This window comes from Pan troglodytes, chromosome 10, assembly GCF_028858775.2.
Source record: "Pan troglodytes isolate AG18354 chromosome 10, NHGRI_mPanTro3-v2.0_pri, whole genome shotgun sequence".
Classification (NCBI taxonomy): Eukaryota; Metazoa; Chordata; class Mammalia; order Primates; family Hominidae; genus Pan; species Pan troglodytes.
In genome coordinates, this window is record NC_072408.2 from 129851335 (window position 1) to 129872889 (window position 21555).

A 21555-nucleotide genomic window follows, 5' to 3' on the forward strand; every position below is an offset into this window, starting at 1 on the left:
GGGACAAACCTGGGAGAAGCAATCTCAGGGCATGTACCCCCGCCTCCCCTAGAGCATGCTGAGTGGGTTTGCAAGCAGTTGGGCCACGCCAGGTTCCCAGGCTGGTCTCCTGTGTACCCTCTTTTCCTGCCTCCTCACTTCCCACCTCTGGCTTTGCTCAGCCTTCCTTTCTAAATCCCATCCATTCTTAAAGACCTCTCTGTGGGATGGAGTCCTGTGTCCCCTGCCCAAGCCCCAGGGGTGGCCTCAGATGTGGCACACTGAAGAGCCTTGGTTTCCTTTTCTGGGACTGTCTGCTGGCCTCACAGGGCTGCCAGGAAGGGCCGCATCCCTTGCTCTACCCTATACAGGGAAATGCCTCCTCCTGGGGTGACCGGAAGGGCTGGGACATGCACTACATCTGGGGCCAGGCAGTAGTGAGGACAGCTGAGAGCTGTCCCAACCCCCAGGAGTTGCCTCCTCAAGGCCCCCAAGAAGCCCAGCGTAGCTCACATGAGTTCACGAGATCATCCCCGTGATATTATAGGACTAGTACTCACAGTTGTCATCAAGCTCCACCTATGTGCCACACCCCATCTTCAGTTCTGAACCCACGGTCTCGGCCCACAACAGTCCGATAGGATCGGTGTCATTATACCCATTTTACAGAAGAGAAAAGCAAAGCTCAGTGAGGCTGAGAGACCACAGAGCCACTACATGTGAGTCAGGCCTGGACTCTAAAGTTGTCTTCTTTCTTCCCACCAGCCACAAGCTCCTGCTTTCTGAGGGGAGAACTGACTTTCAGGGAGCTGGGGAGTCTCTGCAGCTTGGCCAGGATCTCAGCTGCTGGGTAGGGCTAGGGAGGGCCAAGCAGACCCACAGAGCCAGAGTGCCAGCAGCTGCAGCCTTAGTAGGTCTGCTGGGTGTCCTGTGCAGGGCTGAACCTAGAGAAGCCTTGAGGAGAGGGTGGGACGAGTCACCAGCGCTGATGTGTTCAGGTTCCTGGAGGTCGAGAAGGGTGGTAGGGGACGCCCTGCCCAGGATTGGGGAGCCCCTCCCAGTCCTGCCCACATGCTCCTCCACTCCTCATATTGCCTGGGAAGTGAGAACCACCATTCCCATTTTGAGGCTTCAGCACTGGGGTTACAGGTCCCAGTCTGTGAGCCCTGGGTAATGGAGAGAGGCAGGTTTGGGCCAATCTGAGCTCCCATGGGGTTAGAGAGATGGATTGCAGGAATGCATCCCTCTCAATGGATGGGACAGCTTCCTTCTCTTCCTGCCACCTCTCCCAGCTGCTGATTGACACCGCAGCAGCCCTTCTGGAAAAAGAATGGTGGACAATGTGTCTGAGTGTTCTGCCCTGGGGATGGAGGTGGTGACACCAACACACCCATCGAGGCCCTGTCCATGTCTTCGCTTCTCCAAGTGGAAGACCGCGTCCTCGGACCCCAATCCTTTTGGGTACACATCCACCCTTCCCTTGGGGTCACAGCCCCAACACTGAACATGGCTGTCTAGTGAGACACCTCCCTTACTGATGCTAAGAACAGAAGGATGTTAATTCAGGACAAGGGTGGCTGGGATGGGAGGCAGATCTAGTTCAGCCCCAGTGTTGGGTCTCTGCTTCCTCCTGCACAAGTGGAGTGACAATGCCTACCCTCATGGGTTATCGTAAGCTTACGTGACAAGCGTGATATGTACTGTCAACAGTGTGGCTCTGTTCAATCTTAAATAAAGTCACCCTTGCTCATGGCATCACAAGGTGTCTGGCTGGGGTGCCTTTTGGGTCATGGGCCTCAGGGACTGGAACCAGCTCTTGGAATGACATCATGCTATGACCTCGGCAGAGGGGGGTTTAGGGCTCTAGGTGAGGAAATGGCACTCACTGCACCAGGACCCCCAGGCCATCTGCTGTCTACCTGTTCCATGGGCACCTACTCTGGCTAGGCTGGTGTGGGTGTGAAGGCCACTATGATGTCTGAGACACCCTGCTCCTGGGAGCTTCCAGCCCAGTGAGGGAGGCTGAGCTGTGGCCCTGGGTTCTGGGCCTCCTTGAGTAGAGGAAACAAAGGTCTGGGAGCCCAGAGGCCCAGATGAGCAGCAGGGAACCTGTCCCCAGGGGCTACTCAGACCTGTGGAGTGTGGGCTACTCTTTATCAAATGCGAACTAGGCCAGGAATGTCTGGGGGCAGTGCCTAGGGCTTCTTCATCCAACAACACACACTGCTTGTCTCTGCAGATGCTCAGTAAGTATTCATGGATATTCAAGATAACCCATGGTTGGTGGGTAGTGGGGAAGCTGGACATGGGCTTTGGTGTCACCTTCCCAGAACAAAACAGAAACGCAGACTCCCAGGCAGACATGCAAAGAGAGGAGGCAGACAGGCAGGTGACAGGAGACAGAGGGGTTGGGTAGCCCAGCCACTGCCCACCTGGCATGGGTGTGCTCACCGGTGTCGTGGATGAACCTCTCGATCTTGGACTGCATGCCCCAGTAGCGGAACTCCACCTTGCAGAGCTTGTATGCGCACATGATGGGGAAGACCTGCTTCTTGTACTCCTCGATCCAGTTCTCGGACAGGGGCCCCCGCTGGGTCTTGGTTGACTGGAACAGCTTGGGGTCCTCTTCTGTCTTATACTCGTTGTGGGGCACAGGGTCTTTGACAATGTCGATGAAGTCTGTGGGTAAACCCTTAGAGTGGCCACTTCTGCCCTGACCTCAACCCCCACCCACATCTCTCCATGTTCCTCCACCCCCAAATCCTCCCAGGACTCTGGGCCTTGCCCTGCCAGAGGGACCCTGGGAGTGAGGATCATGTTCTGGGCAGCTCTGACCTCAAAATCCCTGACAGTGGGGACTGCAGTTTCCTTGGTGCATTCATTCATTCAGATAAGGGTCTTGCTATGTTGCCCAGGCTCAAGCACTCCTCCCACCTCAGCCTCTCAAAGTGCTGAGATTACAGGTATGAGCCAACGAGCCTGGCCCCTTGTTGCCTTTTCAAGTCATTTCAGCAAAACCCATGTTCTGAGTGTACCCTACCTCTTGGCAAAGCAGATAAATAAGGCAATGAGGAAACACTGGGGAGATGAATTTCCATGAAGAATACAGGGTGGGAGGAACAGAAGAGAAGGCTAGGAAAAGCTTCCCACAAAGATGGTGTTTCAGCCAGAGGGGTGGAATCAAGAGGTCAAGAATGTCCCAGCAGCACCGGCCCTTGAACAAGAGGTGGGGGGTTCTGGGGAAGGAACCACCAGGGTGTCTGCATGAGGAGAAGGATGGCAGCAGTCACAGAGCAATGGGGATGCCCTGGACATGCCAGCCACTTCTCTCCAAGCTAGGAGACCGGACAGTGCCCTGAGAGCCAAGTGGACCCAGGTATAGATCTGAGGCTGAGAGGGATGCAGGCAGTCTGGCCTGTTGGAAAAGCCTTCCTGGACAGAGACCGGAAGAGATGTCTGAAGAGGCCTACAGGGGGTGTCTGGCCAAGCTTGCTCCAGGCTGGGCCTGAGAGCAGGGGCAGATGCCACAGAGGTAGGAGTGCAGAAAACAGGCTTAGGGGCTGACAGGACCTGGTGAGGGTGACAAGAAGATGGGTGATGGCTCTGGTCAGGACGTAGGCCAGGCCACTTATGATCACAGGCTTCCCCTCCACAGCAGCATCTCAGAGCCCTCCTGTGTGCTCACTCCCGAGGCACATGTGTGTTGGGCAGGACTGGGGCACTCACTGGGTGAGAAAGAGCCCCAGTAAAGGGTTTGTGGCTCACAGAACCCTTTTTTGCAGTCGGTTCTGCTCTAGCCAGGCCCTTGGCTGCCTCATTTTCTCCAATGTGTGGGCCTCTCTGTATCCAGGCTGCAGACTGCAGACACAGACATCAGCTCCACCAAAACCAGCAGGGTCAGGAGCAAGTCTGAGGACCACAGAATGCCAGGAGGGATGAGCGCTCTTCCTGGAGCAGACCATATGCCCTGCCCATGTGAGCCGGCAAAGACCCTGCATGGGAAATGTCACAGAGACTTAGGACCCATGGCAGCTGGCCTTGGAGGGAGCCTGCAGAGCTCTGGCAGTATCAGGGCTGCCTGCTATGGGAAGAGCTATGTACACCCCAACCCCAATTCCTACGCTGACGTACTGAACACAGTGCCTCAGAATGTGATCTTATCTAGAGATAAGGTTTTCAAAGAGGTAATCAAGTTAAAAGTAAGGCCATTAAGGTGGGTCCTAACCCAGTATGACTGTTGTTTTTATAAGAAGAGGAGACAAAGAGGTAGACAGACACAGAGGGGAGTGACCATGTGACGAACGAGGCAGAGATTGGAGGGATGCTTCTACAAGTCAAGGAGCACCAAGGACTGCCGGCAAGCAGATACTGAAGGGGCCTGAACAGAGTCTTCCCCAGGGGGAAGAACCCACCATGCTGTGATCTCAGACTTCTGGCCTCCAGAGCCCCGAGAGAATAACTGTGTGTTGTGCAAGCCACTCATGCTATGACGCTTTGTTTCGCAGACCCAGGAAATCCCAGCAGAGGTGGGGGGGTTGGGCCTGGAGCAGCTCCTGGGCCATGGACACCCACCCCCAACCCGCATGCCCTGCCTGAGATGCCTCCACAGTGACTTGGGCCTTGTACCCAGAGGCTGCAGGAGGGTGGCTGCTGAGCTGCACTGGCCCACATATGTGTTTTGTTTCACTGGCATACATTTATTTACAAAGATTTTTAATTGGTTGCTAACATTTAGTATTGGGAGATTTCTCATGAACATCCTTATCGCTGGCTTCTCTGGAAAATGAAGATTTAACAAATGGGGCCCATCCCCTACATGTCACTGTCATCTGGAGGTAGTGGGTAGGGCACCCACCATCAAGAGGACATAGACCCCATTATGTGCCGGGGGCACTTGTGCATGGCTGTCAGCTAGAGATGGATGCCCGAGCACATATGTACTTCTGGGGAGTAGGGATCCCACAAAGGGATGGAGGGAAGCGGCTCTGGGTGGAAAAGGCACTTGGACTTGGTGTATATATCAGGAGAATGGGGCTGAGAAGGCCTGTCCTGCCTCCCCCATGGGCCCCATGCTTGCTCCAACTCTGACCTGCCTGCCCAGGACAGGGCCAGGTCTGGAGTCTACCAGGTGTGGGGAAAAGGGGCAGGACAAGAGGGACCTGTGGGTAGGAAACCCAGAGTACAGCCCTGTGGGGCTCTGCCCTTCCTGGTTACCGATTGTCAGCTGGTTCTTTTCCACAGGAGAGAGGTTGAACACGTCGGGGTTTTCTCCAGCATCAGTTTTATAAAAGGTTTCAATGTCGATGGAGAATTTCTCCACGAAAGGGCAGGTGAACCTGTGCGGAAAGGAAAGCACTCATCAGGACCTGTCCTTGGAAAGGCCCAGTGTCCTGGCCAGGGCCTGTTGACCCACTGGGTAGGAGTGGAGCTGGTGAGCGGGCATGGAAGGAGGGTGGAGGGTAGCCGAGACTTGCCTGCCCTGTCCACCTCTTGGATCGCCACTTTGTCCCAGGAACAGCCAGGATGGGGGCAGGGAAGGATTTAGGGGGAGCAGAAGACAGTGTATCCTCAGTGCCTTCTAGAAGCCCCATGTCCAATGTCCACAGCATGGCAGGAACACGGGCACAGCTACGGCAGCATACTGCCAAGCAGGAGGAAGCTGGGGTGCTCCATGGGGCATGCCACCTCTAGTTCCCAAGAAGCCAGCTCTGACAATGGGGGAATAGCCTCTCTCTAGGCTGGAGATGAGCTTAGAGGGGAAAGTACTACTGGGAAGAGGAAAAAGCTCCGTGGATCCCTCAGCAAGCTCCAGGTGCCCACCAGCGTGGGGAAGGGAGCCCCAGGAGATTTGTGAGGACCCCACCTGCTCAGCAGTAGACAGCTGGTGGGACCAACTCCCATCTATTCAACTCAGCAGTGATAAGCTACACACTGCAGGGCACAGAGTGAAGAACCCTCTGCCAGGGGATCCCAAGGACAGCCCTGCTCAGCATGGGATGTGGGACAACACTGTCACAGCAGCTGAAGGTCTCAGAGTTGGAAGGGACTTCTGGGTCATCTGTTCTACCCTCAGTTTCTTTCCAGAAGGCTGTCTCAGCCTTCTTAGGGAGCCTGAAGTGGGTTTACATTCCCTGCATCTTCTGGAATGGCAAAGGAGTCTCCAACAGCCCTCGCTTGACTCACGCCTTCATGGCCTCCACACGTAGGCAGTCAGGAGGCATCTAGGGGTATATCCTTCCCTCTCTTGCCTGTGCCTGCCCTAGGTGACCTTCGGGGCACCTGTATGGAACAAAGCCTGGGTTCCCTGGGGTTATGGGTTGTTGAACCTGCTTGAAGGCTGATCCCATCCCCTGGATCTATGCCACAAGATTGCTTCCCGCCAGATGGCATGTGGAGGTGGGAGGCACATGGAGGCCAAAGCAGGCGCACCTGGTTCGGGTGTAGGGGTAGGCATTCCAAGACTCCTCCACCACCCGCAGGGCTGCCTTGGGCAGGATGGAGCGGAACCAGCTGGGAATGTGCATGCCCACATGATACACCTTGTGTGTGTACTGCCCAGAGCCGCCTGGGCCATCTGTGTACGGCCGGTTCTCCAGGATCTCCACGCCGCTGCCTTCGCCATATGTCTCGTTACGGCTCTTCTTCTGTGGGGACAAAAGCACCTGCAATGTGTGTGGGGCCAGAGCACTCTTCAGGAGGGAAGGGGCACAGGAGACTGGGCCCAGGGGTGTGGAAAGGGAGGAGGGGCTTTGGTCAATGAGGCTGGCTCCTCCTGTGTCACTTTCAGACCCCCAAATCTATATGCCAGGGCTTGTGCAAGAGGCTGAAGGGGCCACAGACTCCCTCTCCCAGACCTAGTGCTGCACACACAAGTCCTATATTCTGACTCCCACCTGTCCCAGGACTAAAAGCGTTCCCAAGATCAGGAACAAGACAAGGATGCCCACTTATTTGCTTTTCCTCAATATTGTGTTATAAGTTCTAGCTAAAGCAATTAGACAAGAAAAAGAAATAATAAGAGGCAACTGGGCACATTGGGTCACGCCTATAATCCCAGCACTTCAGGAGGCTGAGGTGGGCAGATCACTTGAGGTCAGGAGTTTGAGACCAGCCTGGGCAACATGGTGAAACCTTGTCTCTACTAAAAATAGAAAAATTAGCCAGGCATGTGGCACACGCCTGTAGCCCCAGGTACTCAAAGGCTGAAACAGGAGAATCGCTTGAACCCGGGAGGCAGAAGTTGCAGTGAGCTGAGATCACGCCTCTGCACTCCAGCCTTGGTGACAAAGTGAGACTCTGTCTCAAAAAACAAACAAAACAAAACAAACAAAAAGAATAAGAGGCATCCAAATTGGAAAGATAGAAGTAAAACTATTTCGATTTCCTGATGCCATAATCTTATATATGGAAAATGCTAAACAATCTCCACCAAAGCCTGTTAGACCTAATAAATAAATTCAACAAAGTTGCAGAATACAAAATGACACATAGAAATGAACAATGTCAAAGAAAATTAAGAAACAATTCCATTTATAATAGCCTCTGAAAGAATAAATACCTAGGAATATATTTAACCAAAGAGGTGAAAGACCTGTGCACTTAAAACTACAAAATGTTGCTGAAAGAAATTAAAGTCCTAAATAAATGGAAAGATATCCCATATTGATGGATTGGAAGATTTAATATTGTTAAGATGGCGACACTGCCCCAAACAACCTACAGATATAATGCGATCTTTATCAAAATCCCAGCAGCCTTATTTGTAGAAATGGAACAGCTGATCCTAAAATTCATATGGAATTACAGGAGACCTGGAAGAGCCAAAACAATCTTGAAAACAAAACAAAACCAAGCTGGAGGACTCACACTTCCCTATATCAAACCTTACTACAAAACTACAGTAATCAAAAAAGTGTAGCACTGGCATAGGATAGACAAATAGATCAAAAGACAGACAGACAGACAGAATATAATTGAGAGTCTAGAAATAAACCATATATCTATGATCAATTAATTTTTGAGAAGGGTGCCAAGACCAACCAATGTGGAAATAATAGTCTTTAAAAAATGGTGCTGGGACAATTGAATAACAACATGTAAAAGAATGAAGCTGGACCCTATCTCACAGCAGATACAAAAACTCGAAATGAATCCAAGATTTCCAAATAAGAACTAAAACTATAAAACTATAAGATGCTTGAGAAATGGTAGTTTAAAAAAAGAAATAAAATCACAAAATGATAAAACAGAAGAAAACTGGGGCAAACAAGGTCATCTTTATGACCTTGGATTTGGCAATGCTTTCTTAAATATGACACCAAAAGCACAAGCAACAAAAGAAAAAATAGATGAACTGGACTTAATTGAAATTAAAAACCTTAGTGTATCAAAGAGCACTATGAAGAGAGAAAAAGACAACCCGCCAAAGGGGAGAAGACATTTGCATACCATGTATCTGATAAGGGACTTGTATCCAGAATATATAAAGAACTCCTAAACTCAACAACAAAACAACACAATTCAAACATGAGCAAAGGACTTGAATAGCCATTTCTCCAAAGAAGATATACGAATGGCCAATAAGCAATGAAAAGATGTTCAACATCACTATTCATTAGGAAAATGCAAATCAAAACCACAATGAGGGCCGAGTGTGGTGGCTTATGCCTGTAATCCCAGCAATTTGGGAGGCCGAGGCAGGCAGATCACTTGAGGCCAGGAGTTAGAGACCAGCCTGGCCAACATGGTAAAACTCCGTCTCTACTGAAAATACAAAAAGTAGCTGGGCGTGGTGGCACACTCCTGTAATCCCAGCTACTCGGGAGGCCGAGGTAGGAGAATTGCTTGAACCCAGGAGGCAGAGGTTGCAGTGAGCGGAGATCGCGCCACTGCAGTCCAGCCTGGGTGACAGAGCAAGATTCTGTCTTTTTTTTTTGATATGAAATCTCGCTCTGTCACCAGGCTGGAGTGCAGTGGCATGATCTTGGCTCACTGCAATCTCCGCCTCCTGGGTTCAAGTGGTTCTCCTGCCTCAGCCTCCCGAATAGCTGGGACTATAGGTGCCCGCCACCACATCCAGCTAATTTTTTGTATTTTTAGTAGAAATGGGGCTTTACCATGTTGGCCAGGATGGTCTTGATCTCTTGACCTCATGATCCGCTCGCCTCGGCCTAAGACTCCGTCTCAAAAACAAACAAAAAAACAAACAAAAAACACAATGAGATAGCACCTCACACCCATTAAGGTAGTTAGTATTCAAAAAAAAAAAAAAAAAAAAACCTGGAAAAAAGAATCAATGCTGGTTGGCATGTGGAGAAACTGGAACCCTATTGGTGGGAATATAAAATGGTGGGAATGTAAAACTGTTGAAAATAGTTTAGTAGGCCAGGTGCAGTGGCTCACGCCTGTAAGCCTAGCACTTTGGGAGGCTGAGGTGGCTGGATCATGAAGTCAGGAGTTTGAGACCAGCCTGGCCAGCATGGTGAAACCCTGTCTCTACTAAAAAAATACAAAAATTAGCCGGGCATGGTGGTGTGTGCCTGTAGTCCCAGCTACTCAGGAGGCTGAGGCAGTAGAATCGCTTGAACCTGGGAGGCGGAGGTTGCAATAAGCCGAGATTGTGCCACTGCACTCCAGCCTGGGTGACAGAGTGAGACTCCATCTCAAAAAAAAAAAAAGAAAAAAAAAAAAAGATAATAGTTTAGCAGGGCAGGCATGGTGGCTCACTCCTGTAATCCCAGCACTTTGGGAGGCTGAGGCAGGTGGATCACTTGAAGTCGGGAGTTCAACACCAGTCTGGCCAACATGGTGAAACACCGTCTCTACTAAAAAAATACAAAAATTAGTCGTGTGTGGTGGCGCATGCCTGTAATCCCAGCTATTTGGGAGGCTGAGGCAGGAGATTGCTTGAACCCAGGAGGCAGAGGTCGCAGTGAGCCGAGATTGTGCCACTGCACTCTAGCCTGGGTGACAGTGAGACTCCGTCTCAAAAAAAAAAAAAAAAAAAGTTTAGCACTTTCTCAAAAAGTTAAACATAGCATTACCATATGACCAGCAATTCCACTTCTGGGTATGCACCCAAAATAACTGAAAACAGGGACTTGAACAGATACTTGTACACCAAGCCTTCAGATGACTCCAGCCCTACCAGCTGCTGCCATGTATTCACAGAAAAACCTGTACACCAATGTTCATTGCAGTATTATTCACAATAGTCAAAAGCTGTAAACAACTCAAGCATCCATCAACAGATGAATGAATAAAATGTGGTCTATCCATACAATAATAGAATATTATTCAGTCACAAAGAGGAATGAAGTAATGCTACTACATACCACAACATGGATGAACCTTGAAAAGATTCTATTAAGTGAAACAAGCCAGACACAAAGGACCACATATCCTGTGATTCCATTTACATGGAAAGTACAGAAAAGGAAAATATACAGAGACAGAAAGTGAATTAGTGGTGGCCTGCTGCTGGGGAACATGGGGGAAATGAAGAGTGATGCTAATGGGCGCAGGGCCCTCCCTCCCTCCATCCATCCCTTCCTCCCTCCCTCCTTTCCTTTCCTTCATTTTCTTTTCTTTCTTCCCTTTCTCTCGCTTTTCCTTCCTTCCTTCCTTCCTTCCTTCCTTCCTTCCTTCCTTCCTTCCTTCCTTCCTTCCTTCCTTCCTCCCTCCCTCTTTTCTCTCTCTCTGTCTCTCTCTTTCTCTCTTTCCTCTTGCTTTGTCACCGAGGCTGGAGGGCACTGGCATGATCACAGCTTGTGGTAACCTCTAACTCTTGGGCTCTAGTGATCCTCTCACCTCAACCACCTGAGTAGCTGAGACTACAGGACCATTCCACCACATCTGGTTAATTTTTAAAAATAATTTAATAATTTAATAATTTTTAATTTCTTTTCTTTTTTCTTTTTTTTTGAGACAGAGTCTCATTCTGTCACACAGGTTGGAGTGCAGTGGCGCGATCTAGGCTCATTGCAACCTTCGCCTCCCAGGTTCAACCGATTCTCCTGCCTCAGCCTCCCAAGCAGCTGGGATTACAGGTGTGCACCACCATGCCTGACTAATTTTTGTATTATTAGTAAAGACAGCGTTTTGCCATGTTGGCCAGGAGTTTGGGGTCTCAAACTCCTGACCCCAAGTGATCCGCCTGCCTCCGCCTCCCAAAGTTCTGGGATTACAGGCGTGAGCCACTACGCCCAGACATGCTCAGCTAATTAAAAAATTTTCTTTTGTAGAGAATGGAGTCTCACTATGTTGCCCAGGCTTGTCTCAAACTCTTGGCCTCAAGTAATTCTCCTGTCTCAACCACCCAGAGCTTTGGCATTACAGGCTGGTACAGGTTCCTTTTTCTTTTTTTTTCTTTTTTTCCTTTCCTTTTTTTTTTTTTTTTTTTTGAGACAGAGTCTCACTCTGTCTCCCAGGCTGGAGTGCAGTGGCGAGATCTCAGCTCACTGCAACCTCTGCCTCCCAGGCTCAAGTGATTCTCCTGCCTCAGCTGACCAAGTAGCTGGGATTACAGGCGTGTGCCACCAAGCTTGGCTAATTTTTATATTATTAGTAGAGAAAGGGTTTTGCCATGTTGGCCAGGCTGATCTCAAACTCTTGACCCCAAGTGATCCACCTGCCTTGGCCTCCCAAAGTGCTGGGATTACAGGAATGAGTCACCGTGCCTGGCTGGTACAGGTTTCTTTTGAGGTGATGAAAGTGCTCTGGAATTAGGTAGTGGTGATGGTTGCACAACTCTGTGAATATACCGAGAACCTTTGAACTGTACACTTTAAGTGGGTGAATTATATGGTGTATGAATTATAGCTCAAGTAGCTGTCAAGTTATTTCAAAATCCCGTGGGTCAAGGGGGCCTGAGGGGTTTGCTGAAGAATGTTCTGTTGCTTGGCCTGGTGCTGGTTACACAGGCATATTCACTTTTTGCAAGACCATCAGGGTAGACACTTATGAATCATAAACTTTTCTGTATATATACAACACTTGAATAAAAAGTGAAAAAGAATTAGGAATGAAACTGGGAAAGAAAAGTCTGCAGGCTGCTCAGAGCACCCCACCTTTAGAACACCAGGCCGATGAGGGCCCTGCCACTCAGCCATCTCCCTGACACAGCTCCAGCACACCACTATGAGCTGACTCTTGCCAGGCAGCAGGGTCTCTGAGAATGAGCAAGCGCTCCTCTCTCCCTCCAGGAAAGCCGCAAGCCCCATCAGCCAAATAGTTAAAGCTGAAATAACCCCAAATAGCAAAATGCCCCACCCAGTGGAGGGCCTGTGCAGCCCTCACCCAGAGGAGTTCACAGAAAGTAGAAGAAAGAGATGTCATTGTCCAGGCTGGTCTGCTTTGGGAAGAATCATCCCTGTTCCAGACTTGGAGTATGTGGAAGACCTACCCCAAAGAGAACAACTATCATGTGATGAGGGATTAAAAGACATGAGGGGAGGCCTTCACTCAGCCTCAGGGGGGTCAGGGAAAGTGACCTGCAGGGGAGCTGGGAGGTGGGGAGGCACTCACCAGGCAGGGGTGGACAGGACAGATATGCTGGGTAGGGAGGCAGGTGACAGAGCTGAAGGTCCGTGTCTAGAGGGAGCCCTGGAAGCGTGTGGACTCAGTTGCCTGGGTGTAGCCTGAGAGGCAGGAAGTGGCAGGGAAGGGCCTGGGAGCTAGGCAGAAGCCATATCACAAAAGTTTTTTATTTTTTTATTTTTGTTTGTTTATTTGTTTTGAGACAGATGAGACAGAGTCTGGCTCTGTCACCCAGGCTGGAGTGCTATGGCATGATCTCGGCTCACTGCAACCTCTGCCTCCCAGGTTCAAGTGATTCTCCCACCTCAGCCTCCCAAATAGCTGGGATTATAGTCACGCGCCACCACACCCAGCTAATTTTTGTATTTTTAGTAGAGATGGGGTTTCACCATGTTGACCAGGCTGGTCTCACACTCCTGACCTCAAGTGATCTGTCCGCCTCCGCCTCCCAAAGTGCTGGGATTACAGGAGTGAGCCACTGTGCCCGGCCATAAAAGGAGCACAGTTTTGATGCTAAGGGAAGGAAAGGGTTTAAGCAGGAGAGGAGCACAATCTAATCTGGGTCCCAGGAAGAACATCCTGGTACATGTATGGAGAATGGGAGATCCCCTGGCATGGGCAGCTGCCCACAGGGGTGTTCTTTCCTGGGTTTAGATAGGAGGTGAGGCCCCCAGCTCTGGGAGCAGCAGGAGATGCCTCTGTGCTCAGCAGGTAGGCCAGGTACTTAGCGGCTTTATGAACATGAAATCTTGGTAGCTGAGGGCAAAGGAGAGAAGGGAGAGGCCGGGCTGCAGTTGAAAGTGGTCAGTGGGCCAGGCACAGTGGTTCACGCCTGTAATCCCAGCACTTTGGGAGGCTGAGGCAGGCAGATCACCTGAGGTCAGGAGTTCGAGACTAGCCTGGCCAACATGGCAAAACCCTGTCTCTACTAAAAACAATAATAAAAAAAAATAGCCACGCGTGGTGGTGGGTGCCACTAATCCCAGCTACTTGGAAGGTTGAGGCAGGAGAATCCTTGAACCCAGGAGGCAGAGGTTGCAGTGAGCTGAGATCATGCCATTGCACAACAGCCTAGGCGACAAGAGCGAAATTCCATCTCAAAAAAAAAAAAAAAGAAAGTGATTAGTGAGCCCAGGTACACTTGGTACACTCTACAGACCAGTGACTCAGCCTTTTCCTGCCCACCATGGTGGGATAGAGGCCCCATGCCCCTGCGCAGCCACCCACCCTGCCCCTGGGCTGAGATCTGCTCCTTACCCTGTGCCCAAACCTGTCCTGTGCTCAAACTGGGTAGAGGCCACAAGGTCCAGGCAAAAGGGAGCCACATCTTTACCATGTGGGCCCCAGGGGCCCCAGCCCTGTTTACTGAGGACCCACCTGCTGAGAATTTCAGTTTATTTATTTATTTATGAGATAGGGTCTCACTCTGTCCCCCATGCTGAAGTACAATGGCATGATCATGGCACACTGCAGCCTTGACCCCCCAAGCTCAAGCAATCCTTCTGCCTCAGACTCTAGAGTAGCTGGGACTACAGGCATGCACCCCACCACACCCAGCTAGTTTTTTATTTTTTTGTAGAGTGCCTTGGTCTCTCAAAATGCTGGGATTACAGGAGTAAGCCTCTGTGCTCAGCCTGGGAATCACAGTTTCTAAATCAAGCCCCACTGCGGTGTCAGGTGAAGACCATGACCATTCCCCTTGAACAGCAAGCTGCCCTTCCCTGAGGATGTGGGGCATGGAGTTTACCTTCAGCTATCAGGGTCCAAGAGGGGCTCCCTCTCAGGGAGGTGGCAGAACATGTGGGCTTAGAGCATAGTTTCTGTGGTTCAAACGTCTGGGTACAAACCCTCCTCTTTTTCTTTCTTTCTGTGTGGTCTCTGATAAGTTAACCTCTATATGTCATCATCTCCCCATCTGTAAGAGGAGGAGAAGCAATAGTACTGGCTAGGTTGTTGAGAAAATTAGATGTGAGCATGTGTAGCTGACGTACACAGGATGAGCTCAGGTTGTGTGCACGCTCAGCAGCAGGGAAGATCATCCCAGGATGCCACGCCCCGGCTTTATCCCAGCAAGGAGAGTGGCAGGGGAATCGCCATGGCTCCAAAGCCAGATGTCTCCATGGCTTCAAAGTTCCCCTGAAGGATGGAGTGAAGAGCCAGGCCTAGAAAACCCTTCATTTCCGGTGCTCAGAGGCTCCCGGTACAGCCAAGAGGTGCGGGGAAGGGCAGTGAGGAGGGGCCAGGCAGCACGGCTCTCCGCTCAGCCTTTTTCTGGTCCTGGATCAGCCATTGATGTCAGCACTTGGGCTAAAAGGACAGGGCAGAGGAGTGTAGCTGGGTCTCAGCTGTGCCTCTGATCAGGATGCGGCTGCGGAGGAAGGCCCTTTTCATAGCCATAGGCACCAAGACCGCTCGGAAGACCCACAGAGCATCAGACACCAGCGCTCCTCGTGCACACTAGGGCTGAGACTCAGATAGCGGCCACAACTGCTCAACTGTCATTATCAGGAGCCAATGCAGGCAGGGAGAGAGGGCTTCCTGGAAAAAGAGGCTACCAAGGGAGGCAAAGAGCATGAATGAGAGCCCCAAGCAGGAGATTTCCTGACCCTGTCTCAGTTTACAACTTGCCTTTGCACCCGCCTGTTCTCCACACTTCAGAGCCCTGAGATGTTGTGGGATCATGCTCCCCACTCCACAAGTAAGAAACTGAGGCACAGAGTACTGGAGCCAAGTCTCCCAGGCCATGAGTGACTGTGGTAGTGCAGAGACAGAGAAGCAGCCACAGATTGCATTAAACTGCAGAAACCTGCATGTGCATCAGACCCCCCAACCCCTACCTAATAGGCACCAGGCATGGTGGGTGGCTGGTCTGGCAGGAATTGAGGGGAAGGGGAGGTCTGTTCCTGAAGGAGGGGCACCGGCCAGATGCCACATCTACACTCAGGGATCTGATGTGCCCTGCCTCTTCCCCCAGGGCCCTCCACCCAAGCCTCCCTCCCCAGAGCCCTGCTAGGACCAAGCAAGGCGGGCTGTGCTCTGCTTGTTCTCTCAGCTTCCTGCCACAGGGGCATGACTCTGTCTCCTGGCTGGGCCAGCAGCTTCTCCTGCCCATTAGCCCTGACATGGAATTTATTGCACAGCTGAATGAGGTAGGCAGTTCGAAGCACAGGCTGGGCTGGGGCCAGCTCACTGGAGGGAGGGGACAGCTAGGAGTGGCCCTTGCTGCCAAAGAGCCTGACCCCAGGGTAGAAATGTGTCTCTTGGACTTGGTGTATGGCGCAGGGAACTGAAGGCTGTGCTCCCTGTGCTGGGCTCACTGAAGCTGCCACTCAGGATGTCAGTGCGCAGGCGTGCATGCGTGCACACACATGTGGCATGTGTGTGCATGCAGGAGCCAAGGCCCATGGATTCAGGGCTCTTCTGGGTGGAGCAGAAGGTGCACGTGACCAGAGCCATCTCTAGAGAAGGCAAAAAATGGAACCAGGAGGACACTTACAAAGACATCCTCAAGATGACCTACTTGTGGTATACATGGGGAAACTGAGGGCCAGGGACTGGAAGCAACATGTTTGGGTCACACAGCTGGAGGGCCAGAGGTAGCTGGTGAGGCAGAAGGGATTCTGGTGGGACTCCTGGGCAATGCACAAGTCCACAGACTCCCCAGAGGACGCCACCTTCTCACTGGCTGCTGCCAACAGCTCATTAAAAACACGTTCTCCTAAATGTAAGGGCTCAAACTATAAAACTCTTAAGAGAAAACATAGGCATAAGTCCTATGAACTTGAATTAGGCAATGGTTTTGGAGCCATGACACCAAAAGCACAAGCAACAAAAGAAAAGACAGATAAACTGGACCTCATCAAAATTAACAACTTTTATGCTTCAAAGGACACTAAAAAGAAAGTGAAAAAACAACGTACAAAATGGGAGATAATTTTTATATACAATATATCTTATAGTAACTTATATCTAAAATATATACAGAACTCCTCCAATGCAACAACAGAGAAACAACAACCCCATTCAAAAACTGGCAAAGGAGCTGGGCATGGTGCTGTACACCTGTAGACCCAGCTACTCCAGAGGTGAAGTTGGCAGGATGGCCGGAGCCCAGGAGTTCAAGGTCAGCCTGAGCGACATAGCAAGACCCCATCTCTAAAAAAATAGTAAGAATAATAAAGGCAAAGAACTTGAACAGACATTTCTACAAAAAGATTATACAAATGGTCAACGAGCAAATGAAAAAGATGCTCAACATCATTTGTCATTAGGGAAATGCAAATCAAAACCATAATGAGATACCACTTCACACTCACTGCGGCGGTTAAAAAGACACACAGCAGCAAGTGTTGTTCAGGGTGTGGAGCAATGGAACCCTCGTACATTGATGGTGGGAACGTAAAATGGTGCAGCTGCTGTGGCAAACAGTTTGGCGGTTCCTCAAAAAGTTAAACATAAGAGTTACCATATGACCCAGCAATTCCACTCTAGGTAAATATCCAAGAAAAGGAAAACATATGTCCACATAAAAACTTATACATGAATATTTATGGCAGCATTATTCACTGTAGCCAAAAAGTGGAAACAACCCAAATGTCCACCAACAGATGAATGGGGAAACAAACTGTGGTCTACCATGGAATGGAATATTATTTGGCCATAAAAAGTAACGGAGCACTGGCACATGACAACAGGGATGAACTCTGGAAATATTATGCTGAGTGAAAGAAGCCAGACACAAAAGGACACATATTGTATGATTCCATTTATATAAAATACCCAGAATAGTGGGATCTATAGAGACAGAAAGCACATTATTGGTTGCCTGGGGCTGGGGTGAAAATAGTGATTTCTTTTTTGGGGTAATAGAAATGTTCTAAATTTGATTCTGGTGACGGTTGTACAACTCTGAATAGGCTAAAAACCACCGAACTGTGCACTTTAAATGGATGAGTCATGTGGTGTGTGACTTATATCTCAATAAAGCTGTTATAAAACAAAACAAACAGAAACCAATCCTGCCTTTTGTACTAAGATCAAAAAAATCAAACGTGGCAAGCAGGAAGGGGCCTCGCTGGCACTGTGAGAGAGACATGGGTCACCTCTAAGCATCTCTCTGCCATGAATGTCCCTCCCCGTGTCCAAAAGCTCAGTTTTCTGCTTATGCAGGAAACCTCATGTTTGAGGCAGTGGCGACTTTAAGCCGAGCATCTGTTTCCATGGTGACATGACGGGCTAGCCAAGGGCATCCTCGGTCAGCTTCCTGAATAGCAGGTGTGTATGTGTGCGTGCATACACCTAGGCACACAGATGCACATGCATACACAGCCACAGGCCTCTCTAAGGCACAAAAAATGTGCTATATCTCCATGGCCCAGAGCGATTGAGTCCCCTTCCAAAACAAAAAACAGACAAGACTCTGGGTGAGGCCATAGGTGAGGTCAGGGCAGGCATGTGCCATCTCTCCCTCTTTAAAAGAGCTCCTGGAATGTGGACTAGATTTTTTTTTTTTTTTTTTGAGACAAAGTTTCGCTCTTCTTGCCCAGGCTGGAGTGCAATGGTGTGATCTTGGCTCACCGCAACCTCTGCCTCCCGGGTTCAAGCGATTCCCTGCCTCAGCCTCCTGAGGCTTTTTCACAACCTTCCAGCGGGGCAGCTTGCAGCCTATTCCTAGCTGCCACTGGCTGGCAAGTGGCAGAAGTGGGAAATGATGAACTAAGGTCTTCTTATTATTCTTTCCACAAAAACAAGCAGTCTTCTTGAAGGCCTATCCATCTTGGGAGGCCAGTGCAGACTGTGCCCTTGAGCCTGTGCTGAAACGTATGTGAAATCTATCTTCCCAGAGAACGGGAAGGACTTTCATCCCCCTCTGCAACTCAGCCCTTGGCACAGGAAGTGCACAGGAAAGTCAGGTGACTTTAACTTACTTTTTAGCAATGTTACTGAGGTATGACTGACATACAATAAGCTGTACACATGTAAAGGAGCAGCTGGTGATTCTGACGCACGTTCACACTTTTGAGTCCATCACCCCACAGTGACAAGAACCCCAGGAACCGCAGGTTAGAAAAAGGCTAGAGCGGGCACAGACGGGCAGGTGGGGCTGGGAAGAATGAGTGCCCTCAGGACCCAGAGGGTCAGAGGAAGCTGCCTGGAAGAGGGGCATTCACACCAGCCCTGCAGGAGGGGCAAGAGCTCTCAAGATGGAAATTGGGCTGACAGTAGGGGTCTTGGTGACAGGAAGGGCACAGATAGTGCCTTGGGTCTCCAAGTCGGGGTGGCCTGAACCTCTCCCCTCCTGCCCACCTGCTCTGCCCTCAGACCTGGGAGCCACAGCACAGGCTGGAGTTGAGAGGGGAGATCCCTCCCAATGCTGCCTCCTCCCCAATCTAGACACTGGCACCTCCTGGTCCTCTCCGCCTGCCAGGGTGCCCTCACCTCTGAGATTGGCAGCAGCCTCCCTTGGCCTACTAGGGGTCCCAAAGAGGCCACCTAGGAGCCCAGAGATCTGAGCTCCAACCCTGGCCCTGTGGACCTCAATTTTCCCATATGTAAAATGGGAAACTATGCTCTCTGAGAACCTAGCTTAGGTTACAGATAAAGAAACTGGCCGTGCATGGTGGCTCATGCCTGTAATCCCAGCACTTTGGGAGACTGTGGGTGGATCACCTGAGGTCAGGAGTTCAAGACCAGCCTGGCCAACATGGCAAAAGCCCATCTCTACTAAAAATACAAAAATGAGCCAGGCATGGAGGCGGGCACCTGTAATCCCAGCTACTGGGGAGACTGAGGCAGAGGAATCGCTTGAACCCGAGAGGCAAAGGTTGCAGTGAGCTGAGATTACACCACTGCACTTCAGCCTGGGGAACAGAGTGAGACTTCATCTCAAAAAAACAGAAAAAGCAACCAAGAGGAGCACTACCCCCTTGGGTCTTGTGGTGTGTGTGTGTGTGTCTGTGTGTCTGTGTAGATGCATGTACACATGTGCACATATGTGTGCATGTTCTGTGTGCATGCACGTGTCTGTATAGGTCTGTGCATGTGTCTGCATGTATTTGTGTACATACCTGTATGCATAGGTGGCTGTGCTTGCATGTACATATGTTGTGTGTGGACACACATATGTGTCTGTGTGTGTGTGTGTGTGTGTGTGCACTAGAGCCATGGGTGAGGGAGGGAGGAGCAGCCCATGTGCACTAAAGAGGATATGAGCCAGAAACTAGGAAAACAGACCCACAGACCTAAACCCTGCCCTGAGACACTCACTGTCCAGCAGGAAGCAGACAGACACCCACAAAGAGGTGGAAGGCACTAGGTGCCCAGGCGTGGGACTGACAGGAAACTGCGAGGATTCAGGGAAAGAAATCACTCATGCTGCCCATGGAGATCAGAAAAGCCTCCGAGAAGGACACAGCATGCTGGCTGGTCTGAAAGATGGGCAGAAGGACCCTTGAGATAACCTGGGGACTCTTCTGTTTCAAAACATACTCACTAGGGTAGCATTTATTTAAAAAGAGGACAGTAAGTGCTGGTGAGGATGTGGAGAAACTGGAAACTTCATACATTCCCAGTAAGAATGTAAAATGGTGCAGCCACTGTGGAAAACAGTCTGGTGGTTCCTGCAGACATCAAGCATAGCGTCACCATGTGACCCAGAAATTCCCTTCCTAGGTGTAGACCCGGAAGAATTGAAAATAGGTACTTGTAGGCCGGGCGCGGTGGCTCACGCCTGTAATCCCAGCACTTTGGGAAGCTGAGGCGGGCGGATCACGAGGTCAGGAGCTTGAGACCATCCTGGCTAACATGGTGAAACCCCGTCTCTACTAAAAATACAAAAAATTAGCCAGGGGTGGTGGCACGCGCCTGTAGACCCAGCTACTCGGGAGGCTGAGGCAGGAGAATGGCGTGAACCCGGGAGGCGGAGCTTGCAGTGAGCTGAGATGGCGCCACTGCACTCCACCCTGGGCGACAGAGCGAGACTCCATCTCAAAAAAAAAAAAAAAGAAAACAGATATTTGTATGCTAATGTCAACCCAAATGTCCATCAATGGATGAATGGATAAGCAAAATGTGGTCTGTTCATACAGTGGAATATGATTCAGCCATAAAACGTAATGAGGCACTGACAAATGCTATGACATGGATGAATCCCAACAACATGACACTGAGTGAAAGAAGCCAGACACAAAGAGCAACACTGTGAGTGATGCCATGCACATGAAATGTCCAGAACAGGCAAACCCAGGGAGACAGGTAGTACATTAGTGATTGTCAGGGGGTGGGGAGGGGGAGTGAGGAGTGACTGTTTAATGGATATGGGGTATCTTTCTGGGGTGATGAAAGTGTTTTGGAACTAAAGCTGGTGGTTGCACAACATTGTGAGTATACTAAATGCCACTGAATTGTTCACTTAAAAATGGTTGTTAATGTTTTGTGAATTTCACCTCAATAAAAGCAAAACAAGACAACAACCAATCAAGTAAGCCCAAAGCCCCTAGTCCTAAAAGAATTTCTTCCAAATGCTATAGAGAACTGACAGCCTGAGCCCCGTCCATGCAGACAGTAGGCAGGCCAGTGTTTTGCCCCTCAGAGGGCACACGACCTATGGGCCTGGCAATATCTTGGAGCTCATTTTGTTGGAGCTCGGACTGGGGGCTGTGGAGGCCAGAACCCAGCGATGCATCCGCCTGTCTAAGACCCAGCTGGGGCGGGGCTGGCCAGCAGGGGCCTTAAGTGCATGGGAAACTTCCCAGTCAGTAGCTCTAGCAGGAACCTATGGCTTCCTGGTAACTACATGAGGGCAGAAGCCCCTCAAACACAGCAATTAGTCCTCAGGCCAGAGACAGCACACACCAAGAACACAGAGGACACAGGTGCAGGGCACTAGCACCTGTGATGTGCAGCAGACCCCCTGCCCATCACCAAGCTGTCTATCCGACACCCCTAGCCTCAAGGCCTGCCCAGAGGAAAGCTGCCCAGCCAGCCAGCCTGAGCAGGAACACCAACAGCCTTGCCCCCAATCTCCCCTCCAAGCATGCT

General features: G+C 50.4%; 1 protein-coding gene across 29 annotated transcripts in view; it reads right to left on the reverse strand.

The window, feature by feature from the left end:
- PITPNM2 (phosphatidylinositol transfer protein membrane associated 2) overlaps positions 1-21555 on the reverse strand; it is a 164563-nt gene that overhangs the window by 23962 nt on the left and 119046 nt on the right. For 18 of the 29 annotated variants that reach the window (XR_010147815.1, XR_010147816.1, XR_010147818.1 and 15 more), the window contains 3 exons: positions 6409-6623; positions 5194-5315; positions 2431-2658 (listed from right to left, as the gene is read on the reverse strand). Coding sequence is in view for 24 of the 29 variants with exons in the window: in XM_054663753.2 (XP_054519728.2) it covers positions 2431-2658; positions 5194-5315; positions 6409-6623 (565 nt within the window). In the remaining 5 variants the exon portion in view is untranslated. Of the gene's footprint in view, positions 1-2430; positions 2659-5193; positions 5316-6408; positions 6642-21555 lie in introns of all 29 variants that reach the window. The other 11 variants (XM_054663751.2, XM_054663748.2, XM_054663754.2 and 8 more) reach the window with 1 other exon arrangement.